Below are 27,737 nucleotides of genomic sequence, written 5' to 3'. Positions count from 1 at the left end.
GTGGAGTGTCACGCGAAAACTAAGCATTATACCCTAACCCTGAAGTCGCCACGTTATAATTTATTAGTTCTGTAAGTTAACTTATTGTTTTATGAATAGCGAGTCAGAGGTTTTGAAATCTTTTTCTGGGAAATTTGCTTATGGAATTCACACGAAGAAAATAGACAACAACTGCCATCGATCGCTGCAATCTAGCAGATGAGTCTTCAGTGGCTGAGTAATTCAGGTGTTCCAAAAATATTAATATTACATGACATCAATGGTCATTACAAATCTAAATTCGACTCATTCTTGATTTCAACTCCCTCTAGCATGTCTCTAGTTGCCTCTAGTATGTCTTCCTCCGTGTACTGATCCCCATTTAGGACTTGACCAAATCTGGAGAAGTTAGCCTCTGAGTCATCTATTTCTAATGGACCCAACAATCCCGCTTCCACTAGCTCTTCTCTGCTTGTAGCATAACGTCCCGTGTCGTCAAGATATTGCGTAAATGCAACCTTTAAATCTCGAATGTCTTTTCGAAGAGACCGTTCTAATTTTGTCCATTTTCGCGGAAGCACCCCATGATCTCCGGGAATCAGTTGGCAGAGTGCAAGAATATACTCGCAGAAATCTGCGTCTTCCGGATATTTGAGATCATGGAATGACCTTGAGTCAGTTACTTCCTGGTCACGCTTCCATATAAAATAGTCCATTATTGCCTTTGGCGGAAGCTTCAAGCGTCCGGACCATACACGGGCTATATAGCAAGCCTATGCAGATGAGCCCCGTGCGCTTTAACAATTATGGATTTGTACGTACTTGAGCCTGAGAAACTCTGAACGGTAACACAAACCTTGGCGTTCCAAGCACAGCTAATGTTGGATCCTCACAATACACGAAATGCAAATACAAATGCCTTACGTAGGAGCCGTCCGTAATAAGAGGATGACTACCCTCATTAATCTGTGACAAAAATGGCAGACTTCGCAAATACCCACTTATATACAATTAGCAACCTGAGAGTGAATTGCAATTAGCGAGCACTTACGTTGCGTAAATCACGACGTCAACATTGTCCAAGATCTTTCCGTCTTTTAGGTGAATACTTCTATCTTCCGGATCAAAGTAATCTATTTCGGTGACCTCTTCTATCAACGGATTTGGTTTGCCAGGAGCATTAGTCTCACTTCTCACTGACTTGTACACCTTCTTGCTTGTGGCCGAAGCCAGTTGATTAGAGATATCGATACTACTAGCAGCATTTCCGACTACCAAAATAGTCTGTAAATATATAATTAGCAAGAAAATTTCCAAGTCTTAAGAAAAAGTAGTGGACCTTGTCCTTATAAGGTTCAGGCGTCCGAAAGATCTTAGAATGTATGACACTTCCCGGATACTTCTCCAAGTATTCAGCAATGCCTTTAACATCTGGCACATATGGCACATTAAAGTAACCAGTAGCAACGATGACTGCATCAAATGATTCTTTTCGTGGTGAGCTACCAAGTTCTCCAAGGTGATATGTTACAATCCAGGCTCTATCTTCCTTCCGAACATCTAAGACATTAGAATTATATGAAATAAGATCCTCGAACTCGTTGGCATAGTGCTGGAGAAAGTCTGCTATAGCACTTCTATGTGAAAAATATGTGAATTCCTTGTCGTAATCTGGACTCTCAAAAAGCATAATTGGCGACGGTACGTTCGTAACCTATGAACAATTTAATCCATGACCAACGAGAGATAAAAAAAAATTGGACGACACCATACCAGATTATCGTATGCAGCTCCTGCCCATGCCTTTACTTTCGACGTCGCGTCGACAAGCGGTTCCATGGAAACCGACGGGTCGGTCGACGGTACGCTGACGTTCGGGTCGATGCAGTCGGTGTAATTCCATACTCCGCCTGCTTTTGCATTCCTTTCAAAGACCTTTATTTCTTTGAAAAAATTTTCCTCTAGAAGAGCCCTAGTAGCTGCAAGGCCGCTTGCACCGGCGCCTGAATAATGTACATTAGTAAAGGCGTCGATTTATTCATAGCGATCCTTCGATGGATTCAGGGGTCTGGAAAAAGGCACTCCCGATGAGCTAGAATACCTAACACGGCGACTCGTTGTATCAAAGCGGCCGTCATAGCTAGACGCAATGTACAAAAGACCTCGTCCAATTGCTAACGAACACAGACCCGTAGAGTCGGAAGGACAATTGTGTCGGCAGATGGCTTCTCAATAGATCTCTGGTAATAACTATTGTTCGATATTGTACGCAACCTTATGGTAGGATGCTACGACCACAACCGGCAAAACGACCTATACGGGAGCCACTGAATTTAAGCAAGAGTCTGGCGATGTATAATGGGCTGACAAGGACGCGGATCGTATGACTTATTATATTTTGGAGCCTACTTCCAGATAGCGCCGGGAACTCATATGCAGAGCAACCAATCACAGGAATGCCGAAAAACACCGTCTATTCCCGTTTACCCAAGCTACGAAGGTACCTGAATAAAATACAGCTGCATTTAAACGAGACATAATATATCATTTCGCTGAGACCCGGGATCACGACACAAAGGCGTTTAAACTTTATTTAGTATAGTCCCTGGCGTCCACTCCCCAGCGGCTCGCAGCATTCAGCACTATCCCTTGAAGGATATACCGCGACGAGTCCAACTACTGGTGCCTAAATACATACTTGATTTACTCTTAAATTCGTACTAGATTAGACATACGAGACAAGTTTGGCCACAGTTCCTTAAAAGTTAAAGGATCATGGGGCATTCCTAAATACGCAACCCTAGCCTTATAGTCCCTTACTGCAGATTAAGGTTTAACGATCTGAAGCCGCAAGTAAACGCAGTAAATGCGAGTCTCCTAGTAAAGTTTACAGTTCCGTACCGCAGCCTTAGCTCACTAATTTGTTAAATACTTTAGAGAGCATCTGGTGCGTAGTCATCATAATCGTTTCAAGAAAGACTAAAATTGGTTTGTTTGCAGTGGCAGAGACGAAAAGCGTGGAGTTCGTCGGAGGCTAAAACGATTTGGAGGGCAATGGATTTTCCTTACCGTAAAGGATACTTTGGGTCTTTCTTAAAATCAGTCCTTGACCAGGTTGAGACGACACCAAGGGAATCGACTCTATTACTAGAATGGAGCAACTTCAAGGTTGACGTATACAAAAAAAAATCATTGATTGGAGCTGGTCTTACGCGGGATCGAACCGCGGATCCTCGCGTTATTAGCACGATGCCTTAACCAACTGGGCCATAAGACCGATCATGACCGATATTACGATCCTACTCCCAACTGACTGAGTTTTGGGTTAGGGCTTGACGTGAACCTCAAGCACAAAGTTGGCTTATAACTGAAAAAGTTGCTGGCAATCAAAACATTCTTCTGAGAATATGGCCAACAACGAGAAAAATGTTAAAAAACGAACTAGAGTTTTAATTTTGGATTCGTACTACAGAATTGGGAAATTTTGCCGATGACGTTTTGGAGAATTTGCTGACGTTCCATTGACACGTCGGCAGTGCGGGTTAGGGCGTTGCTCGCTCCGAAGCAATGGTCAAAGCAACAACGCGACTCACGCACATCGCCATTGAGTAGTACCCTACCATTCTGCGTTATAGTATAGGCGCAACGGCTAGAGATCGATTGGCTTCGGGAAGTCGTTCTTTTGGGGTAAGTAAGTTCTGATTTGTTTATAGATGGCCTAGTCGGTCAGTCCTGTAGTGCGGCCGTGGTGTGCAACTGATTTGACCGCGTCAAATCTAGATCGCTGCTTTCCGACAATTAGTTGCAAACTGGGGTTATCCATACCACCATTATCAAGATACAGTTAGTAGATTTGAGCTGGTTGTGAACTGTTCAATCTCCATTAAGAATCCCTTGTCGAATCTGAGCTGAAGCATTTGTTACAACTCCTCAGCATGCCATCGACGGAATCATCCCGTAATGACAGTTTCAGTTCATTTGATAAGCTCAAGGAACTTGAAATTGCTTCATTGTCACCGACGAACGCAACAGACTCGCATTTTCTCAGCGGTGAGATCTCGCTTATATGGCCATACTCGTCCTTGACACGCCAGTTTTCTATCCAATTATGCGACGCTGATATTTCTAAACGGATCCGTAAAGGGCAGATTAAATTAATCTTCGGAGGGAAATCTGTTGGAAAGGTCGCAGATGAGCTCATGAATAGTGGAGACAAACTGCGTATCGCGCTGAAGGGCAGTCAAGTTGTAAGGTGCGAGCCCAGTGCGATATCTGAGTTTGATTCAGACTGGATGTGTGTTTGGGAGAATGGAGCGCTTGTTCAGGTAAGTATAGTGATTTGTAAATGCGTTGATCAGATAATGATTATGTAGATCAACGATTGCGCACCGCTTCAGATAGTTCGAGACGATACTGCGGATGAAAATCAGACTCGGTCGGCATCGTCCGAAGTCGAAGATGACGAATGGATAGCTGCAGTTTCATCCCCAGCGACGCCCACGGCGCAGACGATCTCGGGCAACGTATCCATTGCCCCATCGTCGTCCTCCTTCGGAACCTCGAATGTATGGTTTACGCCTCCAGATATTCTTCGCCGTCGCCCGCGGCCTTCCTCCGATGACACGTTCTCGTCTGGTGCATTCCTTGAGTTTGATGATGACATGGCTGGCCCATTACGAAAGCGCTCAAAGCACAGTCGAAGCTCGTCGGAATGGGTCTACGACGATACTACTCTGCAAACCCACAGAATTCTTGAAACCGAGCATGTTCCGGAGCATGTTCCGGCGCCGGTGTCCTCCAAAGAAGCTTCTGTTACGAACCGAGTGCAGCTGTCGTCGCCTACTGTTCCCGTCATTAATGTCACTGGTATGTCTTTGTCTGCTCGTATTGAATCGTCCACCCTTAGACGAGTGCCTCAAAACGCTGATGCTTCGATAGTGAGACCTGCAGAACCCCCTGAATCGCTTCACGATGAAAACGAACTATATAGGGATCTCATGAGACAAAAGGATTTCGAAGAGAGTCAGCTGAGTGGACAGGAAGGAGTGCGATCTATACTGGATGACATCAGCGTTGTGACCCAAGCTGGAAGCGTAGTTGACCAAGAATCCGTTACTCATGAAGACCAAGACCAGCGGTCGGAAAATTTGGAGAAAGCTCAATCGAAACTGTATTATGAGATATTACAGGCGAAATTGCAGAATCCTGGATCAAACTCCCTTATTGCCAGTTCTGCAGCTACCGTATTTGACGGATTCACGGCAAGCGTGGAGGGTAGCGACGGTGGCAAAACTGTTGATGATGCCCAGTCCAGCAAATCGGCTGAGGAGCTCAAACATGTGCAGCACCACCATGTGGTGCTGGAGAGTGCGCCAGAACCGGAGAACGACGATATCATTCCACGATATCCCGGTATTGGATGGTCAGAGAGAGTGCGAAGTCCTCTAGAAGAGTGGGCTCGAGAAAATATTGATTATTTGCGCGACAATGTGGATGAAATGTCGGCTATGGAACAAGTCGAACTGGCTGCTGCGCAGACCACTTCTAAGCCGGAGCCGGGACCAAAGTCTCCGCCAGCTGAGCCGGTGGGAGTGGCAACTGCTGATGCGAAAACCGTGCCAGAATCGGCTGCCACCACTATTCGCGATCTCTCACAGCCTGTGCCAAAACCAATAGCAGAAACCAAGAAAGTCGATGCGGCTGGTCCTGCAGCCGACGAAGAAACTCTCGCGGATATCTCAATCGAACCTGAGCGGTCTCAGAGTCTAACTACAACCGAGGTTATCGATTCCCAGCCAAGTGCCCTTCCGGTAGCAACTTTTTCAGGACACGAGGTCACGCTAGAGGAAGTTGCCGACGAAACTGATATACCGGACGTGATCGGCAACGACGAATTACCGCCAAATCCTTCGTCTTTTGAACCCTCGCAAGAGTTTAACGAGGTTCAATCTGATATATCGTCGGCTCAGACATCCGAATTTCTGAAAATTAGACCTCCAGAAATCAATGCTCAATCATCACAGACACAGTTAGAAGGGTTGGAAGTCAGGTCGAGTCTACCCCAACGAGGGACACTCAGATCTTCACCACCAATTATTAAAGACCAGGTCGCACCCGAACCAGTGATTTTGCAAGAGCTACCGTCGCAGCCAGAGGGTTCGTTTCCTACGCAATCACATCCGGAAATTACAGATCTTGAAGATGAGACGGTGGATGCGGAGATTATTTATAATACTCCACTGGTTGAGGCGATTATGACACCGCTGATGACTAACGCGCATTTATCACACGATATTGAGTCTGGGCCTTTTAATGCCTTTCCAGCACTCGAAGTTATTCTTGACGAAGAAGTCGTTAATAAGGATGACGTCATTGAAGCCTCTTCTGCCGAAGTCACTGATGATGCCGCCGTGGATGGAGCGCCTGGCGGCGTATTTTCAAATATTGGAAGACTCGAGCTTATCGTTGCTAAGGGCGACATTGTGTTTGTGGAAGAGGAATTGGTGACGACTGAAGTTGAAAAGCCCGCCCCAGAGGAGGTTGCTATGGAGCATGTGGTCGGTAGGGATCACGCTGTGCCTATTTCTGAGGAGAATATCAGTACTCAGAGCCCAACTGGTATTGAGGCTAATGATGATACTGAAAAAGTCGATCCCCTTATGTACCTGATGGATTTTGAAACACAACTTCCTAATCCTTTGCATGGTGAAGACGAAGAGATGGTTGTTGCAGAAGTTAGGGATGAATTACGGGCATTGGCCACTCAGGCCCTGTTTCTACAAGCAGTTTCTGAACGGGAAGACGATGACCACGATAACGAAGAGGCCGATGAAGAGGAGGAAGGGTTTGCGTCACAGGCTGATGATGCGACATCATCACCTTCAGGCAGTGGATCACGTGACGATACATCTGTGGAAGAAGACGAGAGTACACCAGAACAGCAGCCTATCTCTTTGAGTTCATCAGGGACTTTAGTTGCGCCGATAACGGCGTTAGAGGTTATTGAGATTGATAGTGACACGTCCAAAGAATGTGGTGAGGATCAACTACAATTGGGTGCTGTTACGCAAGATGATGGAGAAAACGCAGATTTCGAACAACCTATAGTCCCAGAGAAGGAAGAGCGCAAAAAGCAGCAGGATGAAGGAGGTCAAAGCCCACCTCTTGAAGACCTGGTCGCGATAGATATGGTCGCGATATCACCGGAGGAATATGCTCTACAGCAGTTAGATATCTCCATAGGCCAACTGGAAGCCCAGGCAGAAAGCTACTTGGAGTCTGCTAAATATGCAGGCGAAGAATCCGCGGATCAGTATGAGGAGCAGGACGATGGAGACTCATATAGTACCAGTAGTATGCTAGATAGCGAGGTTACGGGCGAAAATGTCGATTCGATAGGTGCCGAGGAAGAACGACTGCGTAAATTGGAGGAAGGTATTGTGGCCGGTCCCACGGCTGCGAAGACCACATCTGTTTCAATTGATACAGTTGTGGAGAGCAATTCGTTGAAAAGGACAAATTTGGTCGCTGTCCAGTACGCGCAGGGAAAGGGTAGTAAAGGTGAGGGACGGATGCCTGCAGGATTGAACACCGCTGTACGTACTGATATGTCTCATTACCGTGCGATAGTGTGTTGTAAAGATATTTTCTAACACGCCGCAGATTTCGGATTATCCGGCTCTTGACCTGATCCGTATGCAATACCTCGGCGATTTTATTGGAGCTGTAACGTCAGTGACGCCGACTAGATGGATAGAAGTGGACGAGGATAAGCACAAGGAAGCGAAAGGTAGACAGTGTTATGTTTACGTCTATATCACTGACCCATCGTATCCTCGGGGAGAGACTTTAAAGGTTTATGTTAGTCGAATGTTTGAGCAAGCTTTGCCTATTGTTAAGCCAGGAGATGTCGTGTTATTCAGGAACTTCTATGTGAGTGCTTTGCTTGTGCCACGATGGAATGTATACTAATATTATGTTTAAAGGTCACCATGCGCAAGTCAAAATATTTGGCGGTGGCTACCCTTCAGTCAGCCTGGGCGGTTTGGAAGTCTCCATCGAGTGGCGACGCGGAGTCAACTGTTGAGGTGAGAGGCCCTCCCGTCGAGTATGGCGAGCAGGAGTCGCTTTACGCGAAAAAGCTTCGGCAATGGTATCTATCCACTGCTTCTGGAACTGCCGACGAGAGCGATAAGTAGGGGGCAGTTGCTGTCGATAAGTGAGGGCTATCACTGTCCATATTTTGGCAGTGATACATTGCTTGACTCTTCTGCTACGATTTAAATATACAGAGAGCTAAGGGTCGGTTTGCTTTGTTATTAATATCTAAATGGTGTAGTCTGTTGTGCTCATGAACTCGTCATCTGGCGGCGATTATTGCCCAAGCATGTACATCGATGGTATTGCCTTACATCTATGGAGTTTTAGCGGTGCTACTTGACAAGATTGCTATGTAAGCTGGCGAAATATTGCAAATATTGTATACTAGAATATGCGATTTATGGTATCATATGTAGATGGCGTAAAATAAAAAGGCTTAGTTAGTTGGTTTATTAGGCGAGGAACAAGTTATTAATTGCTGGGTTTGAGTCTCCCTGAGCCAGCTCTAAATCCTCCTAAACCGTTTACATGAGTTGTACAAGAATGCGGAGTGAGGCCCATTGGGTTAGGGCCTTTGCGGCATTCATAGACATCCAGTTACATGACACCCAAGCTCCGATCCTCTTCCCAATCTTCATTTTATATCTTTATCTTATTTCTGGTTCAGCCCTCAATTGACCAGCTCTCACCAGCTCTCATTTAAATACGTCTTCTACAATGCGTCCTCCCTCACGCGTTAGCATTTCCTCGATTTTGACACCCGCAGCATTTAAGTCGCTCCTTGTGTCATCGAAAACTCCCGTCATTCCGCTCGATGCGACATGGTACCTTCCTAACGTCGGACGAAATGGAAAAGAAGAATTTATGTTAGAACGAATTCCAGGAGCTAGATTTTTCGACATAGACGAGGTTAAAGATTCAAGCTCGCCGTTCCCACACATGCTTCCTTCAACTGAGGTATTTAACAAAGCAATGAGTATGTCGAGTGATCTTATTGAAGCTTCTAATCTGGTTGTTAACTGTCTGCAGGTGATCTTGGTATTACTCGCGAGGTAGAACACATTTGGATGGTATTGCAAGTGATGCTGATGTCTAGTACAGGATACCCTCGTTGTCTACGACAAACAAGCTAATTTCTCCGCTCCTCGACTACTATGGACCTTGAAAATTTTCCAGCACCCGTCGATTTTCATTCTTGATAACTATCCGCTATATAAGCAAGAAGGCTACGAGATTGACACTAAGAGATTGTCAGCAGTTGAAGAAGCCATCCCTGCGAGGTCAACCTACGAGTCGCCCGGAGCGATCGAAGATCGAGTAGTCACGTATAGCGATTTGCGCCAGGTTATTATTGAACCATTATTCCGAAAGAAATTTAATATTATAGATGCTAGACCATACTCTCGCTGGACCGGCGATGCACCGGAACCTAGGCCCGGTCTTCCATCAGGCCATCTGCCCGACTCCATCTCTATTCCATTCAATGAGGTTTTGGAGGACGGCACGAAGGAGTTTAAAAATTCTAGTAAGCTACAGGAACTTTTCTTAGCGAAAGGAGTCGATCCAGATAAACCAATTATTGCTATGTGCGGTACTGGCGTCACAGCGTGTGTACTTGAAACAGCCTTGGGAAAGTCAGGCATTCTACCAGAAGATAAGGCGGTCATGGTGTACGATGGTAGCTGGACAGAGTGGGCTCAGAGGTCAGACGATAAGTTCATTATCAAGGGAAAGCAGTAAGGTGCCTTTGAGTACGATTGATATACATATCACGTATCTGAGGAGGTCGTACAATTTATTCGTAATTCACAACTGCGATTGCCTTTCTATCATTTAGATTCTAGAGGTGCGTCTCCTTCAACCTCTTTATCTGCCAGGTCCAGAATAAAACTCCATTCACTTTCTTTGACCGGGGAAACGGATAGCCGGGATTTTCGCATTAGAGCCATATCGTTTAGTGGAGATTTTGAACTATGCTTGGCTAGATGCGCCTTAAGCTCATGTAAGCCGATTTGTCGCTTCAATGGACGCACATATTCCACGTCTACCATAAACCACTTTGGCCTTTCCTTATCACTTTTCGGATCATAATATGGATGCTTGGGGTCAAATGCGGTATCTAGGTATATTAACAAAATTACACGCCTTGAGAAGCGAGCAAAACCCACGATCAATATAAGCTTCCTTGCAAACTTTGAGTATCCCTGATCCACTGTGATTAGTACCTCAAACACGTCTTACCATGCGCGACCACTTACCAACTATTTCTGGTGTTTTACAGTTCGAGTGATAGAAAAACCCAAAATCTCCAACTTTCATACGCTGCATACAATTCCGTGCCTCGTAGTTCCTCACACCATCCCAGCATGCCTGCCCTTCCCTACTAAGATCATCAAAACTGAACCGGACGTCTACTCCGTCCACTATTCGCGATTCTGGCTCAGCTTTGAATAGCCAGTATGATTTTTCAGAGCCTTCATCTATTGGTTCTTGCTCATGTCGCTGAGAGTCTGTCGTAGAAGACAACTTAGGTACGGTTTCCTTTCTGGTCCGCTTCCGAGCCACGTTGGCAGTTTTCGCCTCTTTTGCAAGTGTAGCACTTACCGCCGTTAACGCTGCAGCACGTGATGATCGCTTTGCTACCATTTATAGTGTTTTCTGAGAAAGTCCACAGTGAAGACAATTCATAAAAAAGCGCAGGCGGGGTAGCGCAACCAAAAAGTTTAGAAAGGTTATTGCATTCTGAAGACCCGGGGCTCCAGGGGCCCCGAAGATGTATTTTATCCAGATATTTCTTCTCAATTAAAATAACATTCTATTTCCGTAATCGGATTTTAAATCTCACATAATGATTCTTTGTAAGTTCCGAAAAAAATCCAGCCGTTCATGATCTGTATCACTCGGGATTCTTCGGATTAACTCGTATTCGGAAACCCTCGCCGACAACGGCCACCGGAAAATCTCAACTGGCATTTTGTGCTGTGGCGCGTATGTCCACCCAGACAGCGCCAACAATTGACCTTCGCGGTGATTCTGAAAACAAATATACAGTATGAGCGGTCTACGACGTTGCATTGGTCGCGCGAGTATGGGCCGACCTGTTCTCCGAAAAGTAGTTCCATCGATAATAAGTACGCGACTCACACCGGTTCGGCATGTGTACAGCGAAATCGACCCCTCACAACCAGAAGAAGAAGAAGTTACCACCAAAATACGAACAGGCCTCTTTTCACCATTTGTATATCATGCAGAATATCTTGATGCGACGAAATATTCGCTATCACGGGTTCCGATTTACCAGGCCACCTCTTCGTTCCACGTCTCAGCGACAAAACGAGTCGCATGGACCATTGCCATAATTGGAGGCTATTTCTCGTCAGCAATGTTAACAATGGATGGCATTCCTACGGCTTTGGCGCTTCTAGTTGGGATACCCTCTATGCTGCCTTTACCGATAGTGACCTGGCTGACAACACCGTATGTACATCGAATATTTCGAATATATCCAAACGCTGAAGGTGAACGGGTCGACGTTGAGAAGTTAAAGGAGGATGAAGAATTTATTTTTGAGTGTATTTCTATATTTGGAAGGGGTTTATACAATTGCAAGGTAAAACTATCAGATCTTCGAGTGGCCGGTAAAAGATTTGGCTGGGTGAACTTGGAGGTTGTGAGTGACCGGATAGAAAAGGAAAACCCGAAGCAGAACATTGTTGAAAAGGCATTAGATGGCACTAGAACCCGGAAGTATTTCTATGTCGCAGATGACGTTGGTGGGTACAAGATGGAACGAATTTGGTCTATAATTGACCGACAGAGCGGAATTGACAACGGAAGAGATTAATGCATGTGTATTTATGGTAGATTAGCATTGGAAGTTGCGGGCCAATACTATATCATTGTACATTTTACTATTCTATTGTACATACATAGACTATTTATAATTCGTCCTTCACAGCTTCTCCGGTCTCGGGATGCCCGTCGGGGTCCACTGGAAGGACACTGACAAATTGCTCATCGGCCTCTTCGGGCTTTGGTTCAGGTGTCGTCGCAACATCGTCAGTATTAGTCTCAGCGGCAGCAACACTAACAGTTTCCTCCGGTATCTCGATTGGTGCTTCTTCGGTTGCGGCCGGGGTTTCGTCGCTGGAGCTGGGAGCGATTTCGATGTCTGGAGTATAGCCTGCAATAGACACCAGTTCCGCGTCAAAGATCAACGTGGCGCCAGCTGGGATCGTGCCAACAGATTTATCACCTAGACGTTTATGTTACTCAATAGCTCATTGATCCACATATAGAGCAACTGGCTAACCATATCCAAGATGAGGGGGGATTGTAAGCTTGCGCTTCTCGCCCAAACACATTCTACAAGCCATATTAACATTGAGAAGTAGTTTCCTGCGGTCACATGACAGTATACCCAAGAATGCCTTTATCCCAGCCGGCAATGACCTGACCACGTCCAAGGGTGAATCGGAACGGAGAATCCCTGCCAATCGAAGAATCGAACACTGTGCCATCGTTCAGATAACCAGTGTAGTGAATATAAACCATGTCACCCTTGCGGGACTTGCGCTTGCACTGTTCCTTCGGAATCTTCTTCGTAATACCTATTGAGTTAATGAGCCTCAATCAGACTTATTGTTACTAGACGAGTTTATACCAATCTGAAGGTCGGTAGATATTTTGCCGCGCTTATTTTCTTGCGCTCCGGTGGAGCCCCCAAGCGCAAGTAAGACGAATAGAAAGGCAAAGAGAAAGAGAAAGGTCGATCGCATATTTCGTTATTGTGTACCGATGGTAGAATTAGTCTTTCGATTTCGATGAAGCGCAGATCTTATGTAGACGATAGAGAGCAGTTGTCGGCAGGCAAGGAGCAGGGAAGGGCTTCTTGATTCGGCTTGATTTTGACACTGTCGTCAAAGGTCAATCAACTGTGCGGCTGAAGCTCGGAGAGTTTTGACGCGTCAGGACGAGCCCACAGCAATTCAAGGTCAAGCAACCAATCTTGCATCTGAGCAGTTATCTGCAATTTTACGTACTCTATTACGTGCCAGCACGGTATGATACCACATTCTGTTTCTAAAGCTACAAATCTGCTTGATAAAGTCCACAAGCCAGGCATATCGCCATTTTCGGTAATAATACGCAATGAATGTCTTCACTGACCATGGTATACAAGTTTCCAGGCATGAGGCATTGCTCGGCATGACGATTGAGTAGATTAGATGCACGTAAGAGCATCGGAGTCACAACCGCACGGATTGATTAGATATATACACCCTAACCCGATGCAATTCGCCCCATCTGCGGCTAACGTGTCAGTTCGCTTGCTTCTTCCGCTCAATCCGCTCAATGTCAATGCCTTATAGAAGTGGCCATCGGCACTAACAGCCGCTGCTTCCTATCTAGTTTGTCATATATGCGTATAAACGTTCGAGAAGTCAATTCTATAAGTAACGCAATTTACAAATCTCGAAACAACAAAATTACGCAGATGTCTTCAACAACAGTTGCATCATGACGACCACAACCACCCATGCCAGACCTTCTTGAACCTTAGCACACCATATGCTGCTACTCCCATAATCCCAAGTCCAATTCCAAGACAAGCACCTCTGAACAATTTGCCTTGTCTAATACTTCTTTGGAGCGCAATATGATATGGCAGGCTGGAAAAACTGACCATATTGTACAGTGTTCTAATGCCGAGCCCGGGAAAATGTTTATATAAGAATTCTTCTGTATGTTTTCGAGCCAGGTACATTTTTGAAGTGACCGATGACCGCATCTCGACGTAGTTTGCCATCGCCAGATCTGAAATAGCGAAGAGATCTTGGCGTCTAGCCAGAGTATAGTTCTCGAGGGCAGAGGAGACATCGTTATTCGCTTTCATGTGCACGAACAGCTGTTGAACATCTTCAAACCCACAATTCATGCCCTGACCATAGAATGGCACCATCTATCAGAGTTAGGCGCATGCTCAGAACAGAGTAGCTTAGGTCAGAATACATACTGCGTGGGCGGCGTCGCCGATTAAGACGCACCTGTCAAGGTAATGATATGGTGTGCACTGACGGGCTATTAGCAAGTGCAACTACAAATAGGAAGATCACGTGGCTACCTTAATAGAGACAAGAGAGCCTTTAGGATTGTTAAAAAACTGTTTGACGAGATATTCTTCGCCAATGAGAGGAATCACGTCCGGGAAATAAGTCCTGAAGAAGTCTAGCACATCTTGCGGATAAGTGATGTCATCGAAATTAATTTGAGGCATAAACAATGTCCCTGTAAATGATTTATCATCACCAATATTCGCCAAGCTCATCAGCATGAACGTTTTCCGTGGCCAAATATGAAGATGGTTTGGATCAAGAGGGTATTCCTCTTTCCCATCTTCAGTCACATGAGGAGGTATGGAGATTTCGCACCATAATGTATCAATGTACCTCTGTTCAAAATCAACTCTTTGTCTCTGTCAGTAGAGGGTCAGAAGTGTCATAAACGCGCTCGTACCTGGCGACTCTCATCAATTGGTTTCTAACTGTAGAGTGGGCACCGTCGGCACCAACCACTAAGTCTACGTTGACTTCAACTTCTCCATCCCTAAACGCCATTTTAACACTGCCTTATGAACCCATGCACGTAACCTACTTTGTGATAAACTTGACCATCCTCGCGTCAAAATCGCATTGTAGAAGCCGATGACCGAATTTCAATTCCACGTTCGGTCTCTCGACCGCTTCGTCTAACAATGTCCAATTCAACCACCCTCTATCGACAGCATTAATGTGCTGTCCATGCACGTCATATGCCTGCGACTCCTGTCGTCCTTTCTTGTCATGAATCATGCGGCCGTAAACGGGTACGACATTATTAGTAATCATACCGGCCAATTTTGTACTGGCTCCCTTCAGGCCCTCGATACCTCTGTGCGATAACGCAAGATTAATTGATTTCCCAGTAGACGCTGTACTCCCCGGTGTCCTCTCTACTCTTGGATCTATAATTGCTTGTTAATTCGGTCTATCGTAAGTGCGGATAAGATTCATACCAGTACGCAGATCATATAACCTTACATTCCACCCTTCATTTGCAAAATATAGTGCAGCTAGCGACCCAACTGGGCCCGCTCCGACAATAGCGACCGTCTTTGCATCTGACATAATTTGGTTAGATGTATATTCAGGCGAGCACATGCGAGGCTGCCATGTCGATACTGACTCTCTCTCGCGACGTCGGTAGACAGTAACTCTTCTCAAAAAACCCTATTCCGCACAGATTCATTACACCGCATGTTATAGTTTAAATATTCTATATCCGATGACATATTTACAACCATTATACGTCAATGTCCATAGCAATGAGCTCGCAACAGACCAACTCACCAAGTCCTAATCCGACAAAAGACGATTCACCGTGTATACCGCCTTTATACTTCACAATAATACAGGACACGACGACTGATGTCGCAGCCGAAATCGCAAGCGCCAATGCAACCTCCCAAACCCATAAGCTACCTCCACGCACGCGCACATATCATCCTCGAGTGCACTACCTCTTCAGTGATGATGCCGATAATCCAGAGTGTCCGTCGCCTTTTGCAGCAGCTACCGGCTTCACCGGAAAGGCCGGGACGGCCGGAAAGACCGGGAACGAACGTGCTATTATAGTTGACTTCGCGGCAGATGCGAAGACAGTGTTGCGAGCGACGTCGCTGTCGCCTGACTGGCAAGTCACGAACGCAGAGACGTCCTCTCTAGCTATGCGCAGTGGCGCTACTGGCGGCGGTATTGATATTGGCAAAATGCTCACAATTGAGGGTATCGGCTCAGGCAATACCAACCACAAGCTTGTTGCAGCCATGACACGGCAAAGACAGGGTAGTAGTAGAAGCAGCAGTAGGAGTGGCAGCCGACAAGCCGATGAGTCCCAAGCAGAGACTGAACTAGCGGCTGCGTTAACATATGCGGATCTCTTTGCCCAAACGTGAGTCCAGAAATATTTTATTAATTCAGGGTACAATGCTGATGGAAGGATAGGAACTTGAAATTAAAGCGCCTAATCGAGCAATCACCTCCTGACGAGTATGCTAAGATAGTCGAAAAACTTAAGGCAGTAAGTCTCGGATCAACATCCCCGTCACAATACGGAGAAATCGCTTCAGTATTGAATAGTAACGGGATATACAAATACGAGGAACGGGACGATAATTCGTACGGTCTTCAGAGTACAATAATGCAGCAATCCGCTGTTGGTCCTAGAAGGCCATCGTCTAGAATAGCGATGCCAGGTTTGAAAGACGAAGAAGAAGGGGCAGCTTCCTTTTCCGGGACATCATCAAGGACATCACCAACTCCTGAGCAAGCTACACCCACGGAAAACGAAGCATTGGACGACAACAATGACCTCGATAAGACGATTGTCAATGCCTATAATGAGCCTCAACGAGCCGACATTGTATTCGAAACACTGACGGCAGTCGCAAAGCCAGAGACGCACCCATCAACGGACGAATTGGCTACTACGGAACCGCCTGTGTCCTCATCGGGCGTGAAACATGAGTCATTCTCATCTCCATGGGCGAACTAAGTTGCTGTATGTACTTTTCTTTTGGCATGTTATGGGCTTTCATGGCGTTAAGGCATTTACGGACTATTGCATGAATTGTAGGGATACTGGCGAATTTTATTTCAACTCAATGTATATCAATGTATATTACGCTTAATTAACTTTTTAGCGTACGGTATTACATAGCACAAACCATTAAAACTTTGGAAATTTTCAGCGGTATTGTCCAATAACTAAACGTTCTGAAGTTTATCTACTAGTACAGATCAAACATTACTATACCGAAGCTAATTAATTACACTACTCAATTACTTGTTTATTGAATGTATCGCTTCTTCGCGGGTAACGGTTTTTGGCAAGTATTTCGGCACGTCGTATGTCTTGCCCTTCTTCGGAGTCCGGCCGGACGGCACATATTCGCTGAATTTTACGTTCAAAATTGCCTCTCTCAGTGCGATGAACTCGTTCAAGCTGGTATTACTGTGCGCACCAGCATCGATCTTCGCTGTCTCTAGCAAAGTCTTGGCTTCGTCAGCGTAAACATGCAATCCCCGACCGGAGTCCTCGATATTCTTGTTGGCGCCAGCAAGCCCTTCGTGAAGTCCACTTTCGATGCTTTTGATCGCCGTACCATACGCGGCATGATGCGTCTCATTTTGCGCACGGGCACGAGTGACAAATTCGTCGAGAGCCTGCATCTGAGTAGCGAGACTCTCCTTTTGTGAGCTAACAATTTTGATAGCCTCCGAGTGAATAGACCTAGTACTCTCCTGGAGCGCCTCACCCTGCTGCTCGGTCGCGCGGTAGGACTCAACGATAGTCTGCTTAATGCGTTCCTTATTCTGCATCATTGATCGCTGGAACTCTCCTTGGTTATTCAACCAGCTCGAGACGCCTATGACGAACTCATGACCAGCGCTGTCGAGGTTCGACTTTGAGCTTGCCATTTCTGTCTGAATACCTTGGATCCGCGTTGCCAAACGCTGGTTTTGCACGTCGACCATGGTAGAGATAAGGCTGGTCATCTGGGAAATTAGTGCTTGTCGCTCTTCGTTGGTCTTCTTCTTCTCCTCTTCAACTGAGTCGCATAATGCTCTTGACCGAACTTCGATCTCGGCAGATGCAGTAGCAGCTGCGTTGACAAGTGCCGCATGCAATTTTTCGATTTCAGAATTCTGAGCATTCATATGTCGCTGCATGTCTTCAAATAGGCCTTTCAAGTCACGACCCAGCTGATTGTACGATGTGGACGTCTAAATTTGTTAGCGCATGTGGTGCCACGTAAACTCACAAACGTACGTGACTTTGGAAAACCTCAATCTGGTTCACAAGCTCCTGCGAAATCTTTTCGGTTGCATTATTCAATCCGCTCAGTCCCTCCCCAACTTTCTCCTTAATGTCCTCTCTCAGAACTTTGATATCTTCCAAGACCTGGTTCATCTCTGTTTTCGAGTTGCCCATCAATTCTTTCAACGATCCCTCCTGCAGATCAAACTGTGCTAACCTTTCTTCAATCAAGTTGTATATGCCACCCAATTTCGACGATTCATTAACAACCATCGTCCGTAATCGTTCCGAAGCAGCATCGAAGTACTTGTTCTGTGACGTCGCGTATGCTGTGGCTCTTTTCGCAAACTGTTGACTAGCGTCAGAAACTGTCTTTTGAGATTGTTCGAAAGTCGAGCGGTTTGCTCCATCAATGGCTGTCTTGCGCTCAATTGTACTGTTGAGACTATTGATATCTGAATATGCTTGCTGGACTGAGAATATCAGGTTCTCTGCTGTCCGACTGAGTTCCTGTTCAGTATCTGCATATGCAAGACGCAGTGTCGTCTCTTCATTTAGACTCTGCTTGGTACTCGCTAGATCCCTCTGAGTTAGATCGAGCGAAGTCTGAGTATCGGCTAGCTCGTTCTATGTGCTAAGTCAGTCTTCGTTGTCGCAGAGCGCACAGGTAAGATATTGGAACATACCGTCGTAAATTCCAATTCTCTTTTGGTTTCCAACATAGACTTCATGCTCAGCTCGTATTGCTCCCGAGCTGCCTTGAGCTGCGTCTCCATGACTTCAATTTTTCGTTTCTGCTCCTCGACTTGGATCCTTCGACTCTCGCTCTCTGCTGTAATATCCTGATACGACTCTGCAGTGATGTAAACACCGTTCCTTTGCCTGGAAGCTGACAAATCAGCCTTCAACCGCTCGATTTCTAATATATACTCCTTAATCAGTGTCTTCTTTGACATAACCTGATTCAACTGCGGCTTGTTGCGGATATTCTTTGCACGACTGGCGTAATCCAACGTACTAATTGTTTCTTCCAAATTCATTTTTGCCGGACTTATCGTCGCAATGATGCAAGTCTTGGTGCGACCGCCGAGCGAGTCTTGCAGCAGTCGAGTAAGCTTGGACTCTCTGTAAGGAATATGCGAAGATCTGTCGACCAAAGCGTTGATAACTCTTCCCAATGTTAATAAGCTTTGGTTAATCATTCCGGCCTCACGGGCGCGTTTGTTCTCTGCCCCTGATCGACTAATGTTCTCAGATCCGGCCAAGTCGACCAGGTTGAGTTTGCCAATGCGAAGGTACTCCTCTCCCTCGCTTGAAATCTCCTTGACATGAATCGTGATTGTGAAGACAGTATGTGATCTGGACGACAGGTCATTGCATTTTGTAGCCGCAACTTGTCGCTTATGTGAACCATCCTGCAGAATCTTGAGACCCTCGCCCGGATCCTTGATGAACGATTCCTCCATACCTTGGATAATTATACCCTTTTTGTTCGTATCCTCAAAAATCTTAACCTTGCGATCATCATCCTTCGAAATCAAGTCGCGAAGTTCCTCGTTATATAGCTCAATGAAAGAACACTTGACCGAATACTCGGACTGCTCAATTTCCAACGCCTGAAACAGTCTGTACAATGCACGAGGGATGATACCCGCATCATTCGCAAACGTGCCGTAATTGTCGGACACATCGCCGGACATGGTATAGGTTTTACCGGTACCCGTCTGTCCGTACGCGAACACAGTGCAATTATACCCGGCCATGGCCTCTTCAAGGATTGGCGCGACAACCTCCTCGTACACCATTGCCTGATCAGCCTCGGGTCCAAACACACGGTCAAAAGCGTACGTTTTATTGCTGAGTGCCAGTGGGCCTGTTTGCACGGTGATATCTTTCTGGCCAGTAGCAGAAATCACAACCCCGCTGGATTCCTTGATTTCGCGCTCATTCCGACCACGGCAGCGCACCACAACATGGATATTTGTCTCTTTGCTAACCGCCGCGACGCTAAGGTTATCCGTGCGGGTCGACGTCCGCGTTGAGTCCCCCCGATTTGATGATCGCGACGATGGCCGAGACGAATTATTATTTGTTGAAGAAATCTGTGGCGGACCTGCGAGAGATTGCTCTTTGCGATTCATCGGATGTTGATTCTCGTTGCTCCGTCGCGATTTTGAGAGGGCAGAGGACCCGAAAGCCGGGGATGGCGCTCGGGATACGGACGGGTTTACTTCCGACGCGCGATTGAGTCTGGATGACGAGGTTGAGGAGAGAGGGATCGTGGATGGTGGGCGCATACTGTTTGACCGCTTTGTTGGGACAGACAATAGCGAGCCCGAGTGCTTTGTCGACATTATACTTTAAAATATGTGCGTGGCCAAAAATCAAAACTTCATGCGTTCCGTATAGTATACCGGGAATATTGGCGCTGGTTGGTGATGGTTGGCGATGGTTGGCGATGGTGAAAAAGGGCAGACAACAGGCGCTGGGAACTTATCGCGAACTTCGAAGAGTACTGTTTACTTTTGAGCCGTGCATAAACAGCGTCCGTTGGCACGACAACTGAATGTTTTCTGTCCGCAATAAGCCCTAATCCGCTACGTACTGTGCTACTTAATGTTGTATCTATGCTACTTGCCTCAAGGATATGCAGTAGTTCTTTGACTTGCTCGTACTGTACACAACCCATCGCCAGCATTGATCTCGCTCCCCATTTTCGAGAAACTTATGTAATGGTATTGCAGTGGGTATATTTTTTTGTTCAAAGGATATTTACTGATAAGGTTACAGGTGTCTTCAGCGAAGCCACGTATAAACTACGAAGCGGACGAGCTGCCACAAGCAGACAGCCGCTCCTCGACGAGTCGCGTTCCGTCCGGTGCATTCACTCAAATAAGTCAGTCGCAGATCAGCCAAATTAAAGAATCATTCACAATGCTGGACAACGACAGAGACAGCATTGTAAGCTCCGGGGATTTAGAGCAAATGCTGACATCTCTCGGTACGTCTGTTTGAAAGGTGTAAGTCCGTGAACTAATTCTAGGACAGGACAATACCCCAGTTCGCAGACCATTAGCGATATGATGGCGCGTATGCCGTCACCTTTACAGTTCCCGTCATATTTGACCGCTATGTCATCTATTCTGTGTCAGTTCTCTAGCAAAGAAGAGTTGTTGACCGCGTTTAGTGCATTCGATGACGACGACAGCGGGCAAGCCGACATTCAGGAATTACGAGATGCGCTTATTGAGGCCGGTGTTAGCGCAGCGGATATTGACAAATGTTTCAAGCCTTACGTTAAATTCAGTTTGGGAAAAGAGCGACTGCTGTATCCGGATCTGGTGGAGACTTTGATTGTCTAGGACTTTTTGGCGTTGTAACGTATTTTGGTGATAATAATAAACGGCTTCTTGGTGCTTATATCGCATGTGGCTAAATAAATTCTATTTTTGTGACTTAGAAATACAATACCTAGAACAAGCCTCCAGGCCCAATGCCGAACATGTTCAAGTAACAAATATCGAAAACCCAATTTGCAATAAACTAAACCAAAGGAAACGCCTGTAATTGAAATCAACTACGATAATATTAGTTCTCGACGATAAGCTCGTCGCTAGCCCAGTCCTCGTAACTATCATTCGTTAGCATCTTCTCGGCTAAAATCTACAAATAACGTACCTGCCATCCGGCAAATACCGCCTAACAATCAAAGGAATCTTCTTCTGCGCAAGCTCTTTCATCGCGATCTGCAGCGGGTCTGTCTCACCCTCAAGATCGACCAACACGGGCGCGTTCATACTAATTTGCAGAGCCCTTGTCCCTAGTATCCTTGCGCGCTCATATTTTGTCATATACGGCGTTGTCGTCCTCTTCTCCTTCGGAATCGCGAGCTCTTTCTGGGTTTTCTTCCGCGCGGCCTGGTTTTGTTGGTTAACGGCGATGATATTGCCACCATCCATCTCGTCGTCTTGGTCCTCGTGCTTGAGGTTCACATGCGTCCCGTTTGCTCGGTTCGCGACTTCGTCATTTTCGTTGCCACCTTCTTCTTCTTGGTCGCTGAATTGCGCTTGCTCCTCCTCAAACTCGTCATACGCATTCTCGAATCCGTCGTTAAAGCTATTCATCAGACAAGTTAGAATTAACAAACCGCGAAATCTTTATCATCTCGTGTGCAAAACAATACATACGCATCGCCATCATCGTCACCAAAATCAGACATATTTATTTCTCCTTCAAAACTAAATATCCAATTATAACTATCAACAAAGTGGGATTCTTGGTGGCCACAAATGTCAAAATATGAACAAAGTAAACGGAGTTGACGCTACAGAATTTATACTGAAAAATCTTGACAATGTTTCTTTGATCCGTGCGGCTCGTGCGTTACCGCGTTAACTCTGAAGTCCCAAATAAATTGGGCATTTTAGAGCCCAAATTTTTTTCACAAGCAACCACCAACCAACCTTTGCTGCTCACCGTCGCCCACAAGTTAGGGAAGCAAGCCGAAGAACAAGAAGGAGGAAGAGAAGATCGAAATGCCGGGCGTTTTGATTCCGCGGTCGCCGCTGCAATATGCGGTGTCGCTGGGGCAGCCCTGTGCATCGCCTTCTGCGACTACGAAGCGATCCTCGTCACCGTCATTCCCATTTCTCTGTATGTCTAGTCGAATTGCAACAAATATATATTATTGTGATAGTACAATGCTAAGTGTCCATAGCAAGCACATTCGACTTGGACTACACCTTCGGCGATGAGCCAGACTCGCAATTTTCACCAATCACACCCAGTCACTCGGGCCGAATGCCTGAAACCGAATTCGCGTCATCGCCCACGAAGCTCGCCAGACTTGACACTAAGGCTGACATTTCGGACGCACGCAACAAACGCCCCCGTCCAAAATGCTACCACTGTGAGTACCCAAACTGCGGGAAATCATTCACCCGTCCGTGTCGCCTTGAAGAACATATACGGTCTCATACAGGCGAACGTCCATACGCGTGCACATATGTCAGCTGCCAAAAGACGTTCTTGCGCGACTCGCACCTGAAAGCCCATGAGAGCAGTCATCAGGAGGAAAAACGGTATCAATGTCCCGACTGTGGACACGGTTTCAACACGAACCAACACCTTAAACGACACCAACTCACGCATGAGAAACAAATGCCGTACGTATGTGCAGAATACCCGCCTTGTGAGGCTGCGTTTCACAAGCAGAGTCAGTTGCGGAAACATGTTGCTGAAGTGCATACACATACGAAGCCATTTGTGTGTCGGGTGGAGGGGTGTGGGAGGTCATTTGGGCAAAACTCGAGGTTGAAATCGCATGAAGCCCGAGACCACGCTAGTCAACCGCGGTATCTTTGTGAGCACGCTTTGATTTCGGAGAACGGTGAACCGGGTGAACAATGCCAGATGCGATTCCAAACCTGGTCGGCGTTACAAAAACACATCAAGACGAATCACAAAGCCGTGTGCCCCATCTGCGGGACCATGTTTGCCAAACTAGGCGTGTTGAGACAACATATGCGTGTACACGAGGAAACGCTCGAGGAACGCCGCAAGTTTATTTGCGAGTTTTGCGATAGGGGATTTACGCGCAAACATGCTTTAGTAGTGCACACCTCGACCGTGCACGAGGGACGGCGACCGTTTGTGTGTGAAGAGGAGGGATGTGACAAGGCGTTTGGTCATAAACGGTTATTGAAGGAACATATCGCCAAGGGGCATTCTGGAGACAATATCGACGCCAAATTAAAGGAAGCAAGCAAGAGGGAAGACGTGACGGACACGTCGACTTACATGGACATGTTCTTCCCATCCCGTACACCACTTATATCCCAATCTGATGTAATCGACAGATTAGCAGGCACGGGGTACGAAACCAGTGGCAGACATATTCCGTGTACATTTCTTGGATGCCAGTTCAGATTTGCGAGGGAGTACGACCTCTCGAGACATGTGGCTGGCTACCACAATTTTCTGAACGCGGATGCTGGTCTTGAAAATGATCCGGACTTTGGACTGGTGAGCCCAGTGGATGATAATTTTGTGGTTTTAGATCCCAGCCTCCTGATCTAATCCAGGAATGAGTATGGATATTAAGTTTTGATATAGGAATGCATAATTGGTTTAAGGTATTGTTGCATAATCGGAGGTTATCGCGAATAAAAGTGCAGTTTATTTGATTGTCCAAATGCTCTTTTTCCACCACATATCATACAAAACAAAAAGTAAGGGAAGTCAATGTATATGCAAATATGCATCCAACCAAAAGAACTATACCGATAACAAAACCTATTTCAACAAGCCTATACCACAAAGCAATCTAATCATGCACAGTTCAATCATATCGAGTCATTCATGTAAAAAAAAAAGCGCAAAACGTACTCAAAAACTCCTCATTATCTATATGTGTATTCGTCTAAACAAGTATTCGCTCCCTAATGACGAACTGGTCGCCCTTCGCCATGAGTAACTTGTCGCCCCAGGAACCGTCCGCTGGGAGTGTGTACAAACACCTGATCGCGTACCGCAGCTTCGAGTTTGGGGACGAGTTGGGGACAGGCGGCGCCCACTTTGAGTCGGCATCTATGTTGTCGTTATCGTCGTCGTCGTAAGTTGTGAAACTCCATGGGACAGATCCCCGACGCGGACGTGTGCTCAGGAGATTGTTGCCTGACAAGACGGAGGAGCGGGCAGGCAATTCCCGGACTTGGTCGTCGCCAGAATCCTCGGCATTGTCGGCAGCCGTGGCTGTCGTGTCGCGCCGCCGTCGCGATTCGCTGGCAGCTGATTCGCGGCGATAGTACAGCTCGTCCTCATCGTCCTCATCCTCATCGTGGGCATGTAGTTCGGGCTCGTGCGGCTCGACTTCGTCGGCGGCGCCGACGCCATCAGTCGTCGCCAGTCCCAGGGCCGGAGATAATGCAGGCTCGGACTGGATTGGTGCTGACTCACTCGCCAGCTCGGCACGACGTCGCATGGCCGATTTACTCGACGGGCGTCGCGCGGACGGTAGAATTCTGCGCCGGCGACGGGATGGAATCGATCTGTAACGAGGAATCGTGCGCTCGTCCAGAGGTAGCGCGAGATCACACGCGACCTGCATAGCCGAGGTCCACTCGATGCATTCGCGGGCATCGTTGCAGAGCATGAGGAACTGTTCGCCCTCTGCACGCACGCGGATAACATTTTGCTTCTTTTTGTAGTCAGTCGCCAGGCCGATCTGGGCGTACTGGAGGGTGTACGAGCGGATGAGATTTGCAGAGGAGAGGACGGATTCATTCATGCCGAGTATGCTGGCGGGGGAAGGTGCACATGTCGAACTCATTGAGGATGTCGGCGTTGGCGAGAGAGATGCCGAAGATGAGGAGGCAGAGGTTGCGGAGATCGTGGGTGACAACCTGTAGGGGTCGATTGTGTCGTAGTTGATGTTGTTCGGAAGAGATGAGGTAAACAGCTGGCACTCGGATGTCGGCGCAGAGAACGAAGCTGATCGCCAGGGAAGCACGGATGCCACTCGGGATGCTGCAGCGGAGACCTGAGGGATAGGAAGGAGGGAGACAGGGTGGAGGGTCGCCGGCGCTCTGTAGATGTTGAGCTGGGTGTTGTTAAGCACGACTATGACAGTCTGCCAGGACCGGCTGGGCGCGGGTTCGAGAGGGGAGATCAGTTCGGGCTTGCGAGAGAGGACGGCGGCACGCATCAGCGTCGACGAGTATGGCGGAAGCTGTTCGCAGCCTTCCTCCTCGCGCGGCACGATTGGGAAACGGGACGGCGGCAGACTATCAGGCGCCACATACTCTGGTGGCTCATTGGCGATTGGTGCAGACCGCGTTCGATAGAAAGGCGTCACAGCTACGTATTCTGGCTGCGAAGGTAGCGGACTTATAGTCGAAGACGAGCCTCTGCGGCTGCTCGACAGAGATAGAGCAGGGTCGGAGTGCGACCGCGAGCGGAAGCCTCGTAGAAAAGGCATTGTAGTTGCAGTGGCAATGACAGTAGACGCATACAAAACCAAAGAAGAGGACGAGGATTGGACGAGAACAGGGCTGTGTTGGATGATGGTTGAGTGCTAAGTATTATAGGAGCCAGCACCCCCAGCCCCCGCTTCGCCCTTTAGTGGGCTTCACATAGGCAGAGATAACACGTTGACCCGCGATTGACCGACCCTGAATCACATACCTGACCCGAAAGATATTATCACGTTAATCCATGCGTCATTGATCTACTTAGTTTTTGTTCGGTTATTCTCCTTGGTGGTTTAACTATTTATTATTCCGAACATCTGTCTACATAGAGTAGAATGCAGACAAAAAGAATGCACGCAGCAGTCATGCGAACGCTCGCACTCTGTAGACGTCAAGTCCGGCTCCCTAACTGACCCATAATACAGACGGTAATTTGATAAATTTAACGCGAGTGGTTTTTCAGTTGTTAATAAGCATACTAAATAAAAGGGAGTTATTAGATTATCTTGGCCTACGCGGTCGTGCTTCTCGTTCGGCGAGGTAGAAGCGAAATCGCATTCCAATATCACCGACTGATATCTAAGGACGACCAGCCAGCGATGTAATCCTTGCCACCAACGATATACACATCCACTATATTATATAACATGTATTAACATAAAGCAGAAGATGCAGATCACAAGTCCAATACTGTTCAGGCTTGCCTCTTGACCGGGTCCGACGTAGTATCATAGCACGTTGGCGCGGCTGCACCGGAGTGTTGAATCGTGCGCAGTTATGCCATATATGCTATATCTCGCACGCATTTCGCAGGATGATCAAATTAGATAACCTAATCCGGACTAGTGTTGAAGGACGGTGTCCAGCTTCTCTGCTGTGGGACCACCTGCTAAGCACGTGATGAATGTCACCTGGCCACGACTCGGATGAGACTTACACTAAGGGATAGACGAAGAAACCGTTTGCCGATAGCTTCCCGTGAAATTCCAGTTTCTTTCTCAGAGTGCGCCTGAGCTTTTGATCCATGTTTATGCAGTGATGATACGCCATCGTCATTATGATGTAGTCAGAACATAAGTTATAAATCGCAGTTCTGCGACTGGTCAAAGTCTAAATAATCTCGAGCTCATCTTGCAGGAGAAGCCGAATAATAGCCCTGAAATACACTCGGGCCAGCAATTCGGCCACAGACCACTCGTTCATTTTTCATTCCGGGGACATGGTTAAAGTCATCCAGCCACCGCCCGGTCCACCTGACTGCTGTCGACTCCTTTATCATCCCTAGATTTGATTTCTGGCCGACGAGTCATAGCCGGCCCGTCATGAGACTCTCACAGATAACATGCCGGAATACCCGGCAGTTTATTGAACAGTATTAAATTGAATTGCTATGTCTGTATTATCAAGACGAACCGAGTGTAAGCCAGTGCTCTTCGCAGCCTGTCCATCTGCATTGGGAGGAGTATAGGGCTATTGCTGCTGATGGCAAAACCTCTATCTGGCCTTGCGTACTTTTCCTACGTTAGTCCATACATATTGCCATTCGGTAACACACCCACATCAAACACACATTCGCGTCTCCAGTTAAGTGAGTATTCGTCAGAAAGACTGCAGCCGAGCCATCAACTGATATTCGATTAAGATAATTTGCCAATCCACAATGTTACCGACCAACTGTACTTCAATTTTGACAGCAGTAATTCCTAACTACTAGGCACATATCTAGATAGATCTGATCTCGTCTCGGCATAACGAATGCGCGCGGTGTAATAAAATCTATAATTGCGCAATCTCTAGTTTAGTCGCATCCATAGTTAAATTCTTCACCAA

At 46.8% G+C, this 27,737-nt stretch overlaps 13 protein-coding genes and 1 non-coding gene across 14 annotated transcripts; 6 read left to right on the top strand and 8 right to left on the bottom strand.

Annotated features, from left to right (window-relative positions):
• Positions 1-135: 135 nt before the first annotated feature.
• On the bottom strand, positions 136-2,540 carry V1513DRAFT_435131 (uncharacterized protein). Its single transcript, XM_066896566.1, has 6 exons — positions 2,081-2,540; positions 1,753-1,982; positions 1,319-1,693; positions 1,031-1,263; positions 802-979; positions 136-752 (listed from the first exon to the last, which is right to left on the bottom strand). The coding sequence occupies exons 1-6, from the start codon at positions 2,115-2,117 to the stop codon at positions 267-269; spliced, it is 1,539 nt and encodes a 512-aa protein (XP_066756515.1). The 5' UTR covers positions 2,118-2,540; the 3' UTR covers positions 136-266.
• Positions 2,541-3,182: 642 nt separating this feature from the next.
• Positions 3,183-3,256, bottom strand: V1513DRAFT_t3. The gene has a single exon. It is a non-coding gene; the product is annotated as a tRNA-Ile (tRNA).
• A 224-nt stretch (positions 3,257-3,480) lies between these two features.
• On the top strand, positions 3,481-8,526 carry V1513DRAFT_482101 (uncharacterized protein). Its single transcript, XM_066900381.1, has 5 exons — positions 3,481-3,666; positions 3,760-4,304; positions 4,353-7,574; positions 7,642-7,911; positions 7,965-8,526. The coding sequence occupies exons 2-5, from the start codon at positions 3,915-3,917 to the stop codon at positions 8,175-8,177; spliced, it is 4,095 nt and encodes a 1,364-aa protein (XP_066756514.1). The 5' UTR covers positions 3,481-3,666; positions 3,760-3,914; the 3' UTR covers positions 8,178-8,526.
• A 185-nt stretch (positions 8,527-8,711) lies between these two features.
• V1513DRAFT_435120 (Rhodanese-like domain-containing protein) lies at positions 8,712-10,121 on the top strand. The gene is made up of 3 exons (XM_066896565.1): positions 8,712-9,055; positions 9,109-9,131; positions 9,181-10,121. Exons 1-3 carry the CDS (start codon positions 8,797-8,799, stop codon positions 9,817-9,819), a joined length of 921 nt encoding a protein of 306 aa, XP_066756513.1. The 5' UTR covers positions 8,712-8,796; the 3' UTR covers positions 9,820-10,121.
• Positions 9,777-10,986, bottom strand: V1513DRAFT_435116 (PUA-like domain-containing protein). Its single transcript, XM_066896564.1, has 3 exons — positions 10,338-10,986; positions 10,248-10,283; positions 9,777-10,198 (listed from the first exon to the last, which is right to left on the bottom strand). The coding sequence occupies exons 1-3, from the start codon at positions 10,723-10,725 to the stop codon at positions 9,909-9,911; spliced, it is 714 nt and encodes a 237-aa protein (XP_066756512.1). The 5' UTR covers positions 10,726-10,986; the 3' UTR covers positions 9,777-9,908.
• V1513DRAFT_435114 (uncharacterized protein) lies at positions 10,733-12,034 on the top strand. Its single transcript, XM_066896563.1, has one exon. The coding sequence runs from the start codon at positions 11,132-11,134 to the stop codon at positions 11,921-11,923; it is 792 nt and encodes a 263-aa protein (XP_066756511.1). The 5' UTR covers positions 10,733-11,131; the 3' UTR covers positions 11,924-12,034.
• On the bottom strand, positions 11,913-13,015 carry V1513DRAFT_435113 (uncharacterized protein). Its single transcript, XM_066896562.1, has 4 exons — positions 12,743-13,015; positions 12,500-12,689; positions 12,392-12,444; positions 11,913-12,334 (listed from the first exon to the last, which is right to left on the bottom strand). Exons 1-4 carry the CDS (start codon positions 12,855-12,857, stop codon positions 12,018-12,020), a joined length of 675 nt encoding a protein of 224 aa, XP_066756510.1. The 5' UTR covers positions 12,858-13,015; the 3' UTR covers positions 11,913-12,017.
• A 382-nt stretch (positions 13,016-13,397) lies between these two features.
• V1513DRAFT_407682 (uncharacterized protein) lies at positions 13,398-15,576 on the bottom strand. The gene is made up of 6 exons (XM_066895660.1): positions 15,134-15,576; positions 14,734-15,082; positions 14,596-14,685; positions 14,204-14,552; positions 14,096-14,152; positions 13,398-14,041 (listed from the first exon to the last, which is right to left on the bottom strand). The coding sequence occupies exons 1-6, from the start codon at positions 15,276-15,278 to the stop codon at positions 13,598-13,600; spliced, it is 1,434 nt and encodes a 477-aa protein (XP_066756509.1). The 5' UTR covers positions 15,279-15,576; the 3' UTR covers positions 13,398-13,597.
• Positions 15,332-16,937, top strand: V1513DRAFT_435106 (uncharacterized protein). The gene is made up of 3 exons (XM_066896561.1): positions 15,332-16,068; positions 16,122-16,677; positions 16,753-16,937. Exons 1-2 carry the CDS (start codon positions 15,431-15,433, stop codon positions 16,669-16,671), a joined length of 1,188 nt encoding a protein of 395 aa, XP_066756508.1. The 5' UTR covers positions 15,332-15,430; the 3' UTR covers positions 16,672-16,677; positions 16,753-16,937.
• On the bottom strand, positions 16,749-20,483 carry V1513DRAFT_435103 (P-loop containing nucleoside triphosphate hydrolase protein). The gene is made up of 3 exons (XM_066896560.1): positions 18,624-20,483; positions 17,950-18,564; positions 16,749-17,903 (listed from the first exon to the last, which is right to left on the bottom strand). The coding sequence occupies exons 1-3, from the start codon at positions 20,289-20,291 to the stop codon at positions 16,959-16,961; spliced, it is 3,228 nt and encodes a 1,075-aa protein (XP_066756507.1). The 5' UTR covers positions 20,292-20,483; the 3' UTR covers positions 16,749-16,958.
• Positions 20,484-20,544: 61 nt separating this feature from the next.
• On the top strand, positions 20,545-21,404 carry V1513DRAFT_435102 (uncharacterized protein). The gene is made up of 3 exons (XM_066896559.1): positions 20,545-20,672; positions 20,728-20,938; positions 20,986-21,404. Exons 1-3 carry the CDS (start codon positions 20,565-20,567, stop codon positions 21,297-21,299), a joined length of 633 nt encoding a protein of 210 aa, XP_066756506.1. The 5' UTR covers positions 20,545-20,564; the 3' UTR covers positions 21,300-21,404.
• On the bottom strand, positions 21,360-22,332 carry V1513DRAFT_476629 (DNA-directed RNA polymerase). Its single transcript, XM_066900213.1, has 3 exons — positions 22,125-22,332; positions 21,616-22,053; positions 21,360-21,568 (listed from the first exon to the last, which is right to left on the bottom strand). The coding sequence occupies exons 1-3, from the start codon at positions 22,154-22,156 to the stop codon at positions 21,526-21,528; spliced, it is 513 nt and encodes a 170-aa protein (XP_066756505.1). The 5' UTR covers positions 22,157-22,332; the 3' UTR covers positions 21,360-21,525.
• Positions 22,333-22,346: 14 nt separating this feature from the next.
• Positions 22,347-24,187, top strand: V1513DRAFT_6397 (uncharacterized protein). Its single transcript, XM_066900572.1, has 2 exons — positions 22,347-22,590; positions 22,655-24,187. Exons 1-2 carry the CDS (start codon positions 22,473-22,475, stop codon positions 24,013-24,015), a joined length of 1,479 nt encoding a protein of 492 aa, XP_066756504.1. The 5' UTR covers positions 22,347-22,472; the 3' UTR covers positions 24,016-24,187.
• Positions 24,093-26,009, bottom strand: V1513DRAFT_435094 (uncharacterized protein). The gene has a single exon (XM_066896558.1). It carries the CDS (start codon positions 25,913-25,915, stop codon positions 24,359-24,361), a length of 1,557 nt encoding a protein of 518 aa, XP_066756503.1. The 5' UTR covers positions 25,916-26,009; the 3' UTR covers positions 24,093-24,358.
• Between the last annotated feature and the right edge of the window lie 1,728 nt (positions 26,010-27,737).

Source organism: Lipomyces chichibuensis (assembly GCF_038497645.1).
Source record: "Lipomyces chichibuensis strain CBS 12929 unplaced genomic scaffold V1513scaffold_1, whole genome shotgun sequence".
Taxonomy (NCBI): domain Eukaryota; kingdom Fungi; phylum Ascomycota; class Lipomycetes; order Lipomycetales; family Lipomycetaceae; genus Lipomyces; species Lipomyces chichibuensis.
Note: the sequence above shows the minus strand (reverse complement) of the source record. Positions and strands in the feature narration are given on the sequence as shown.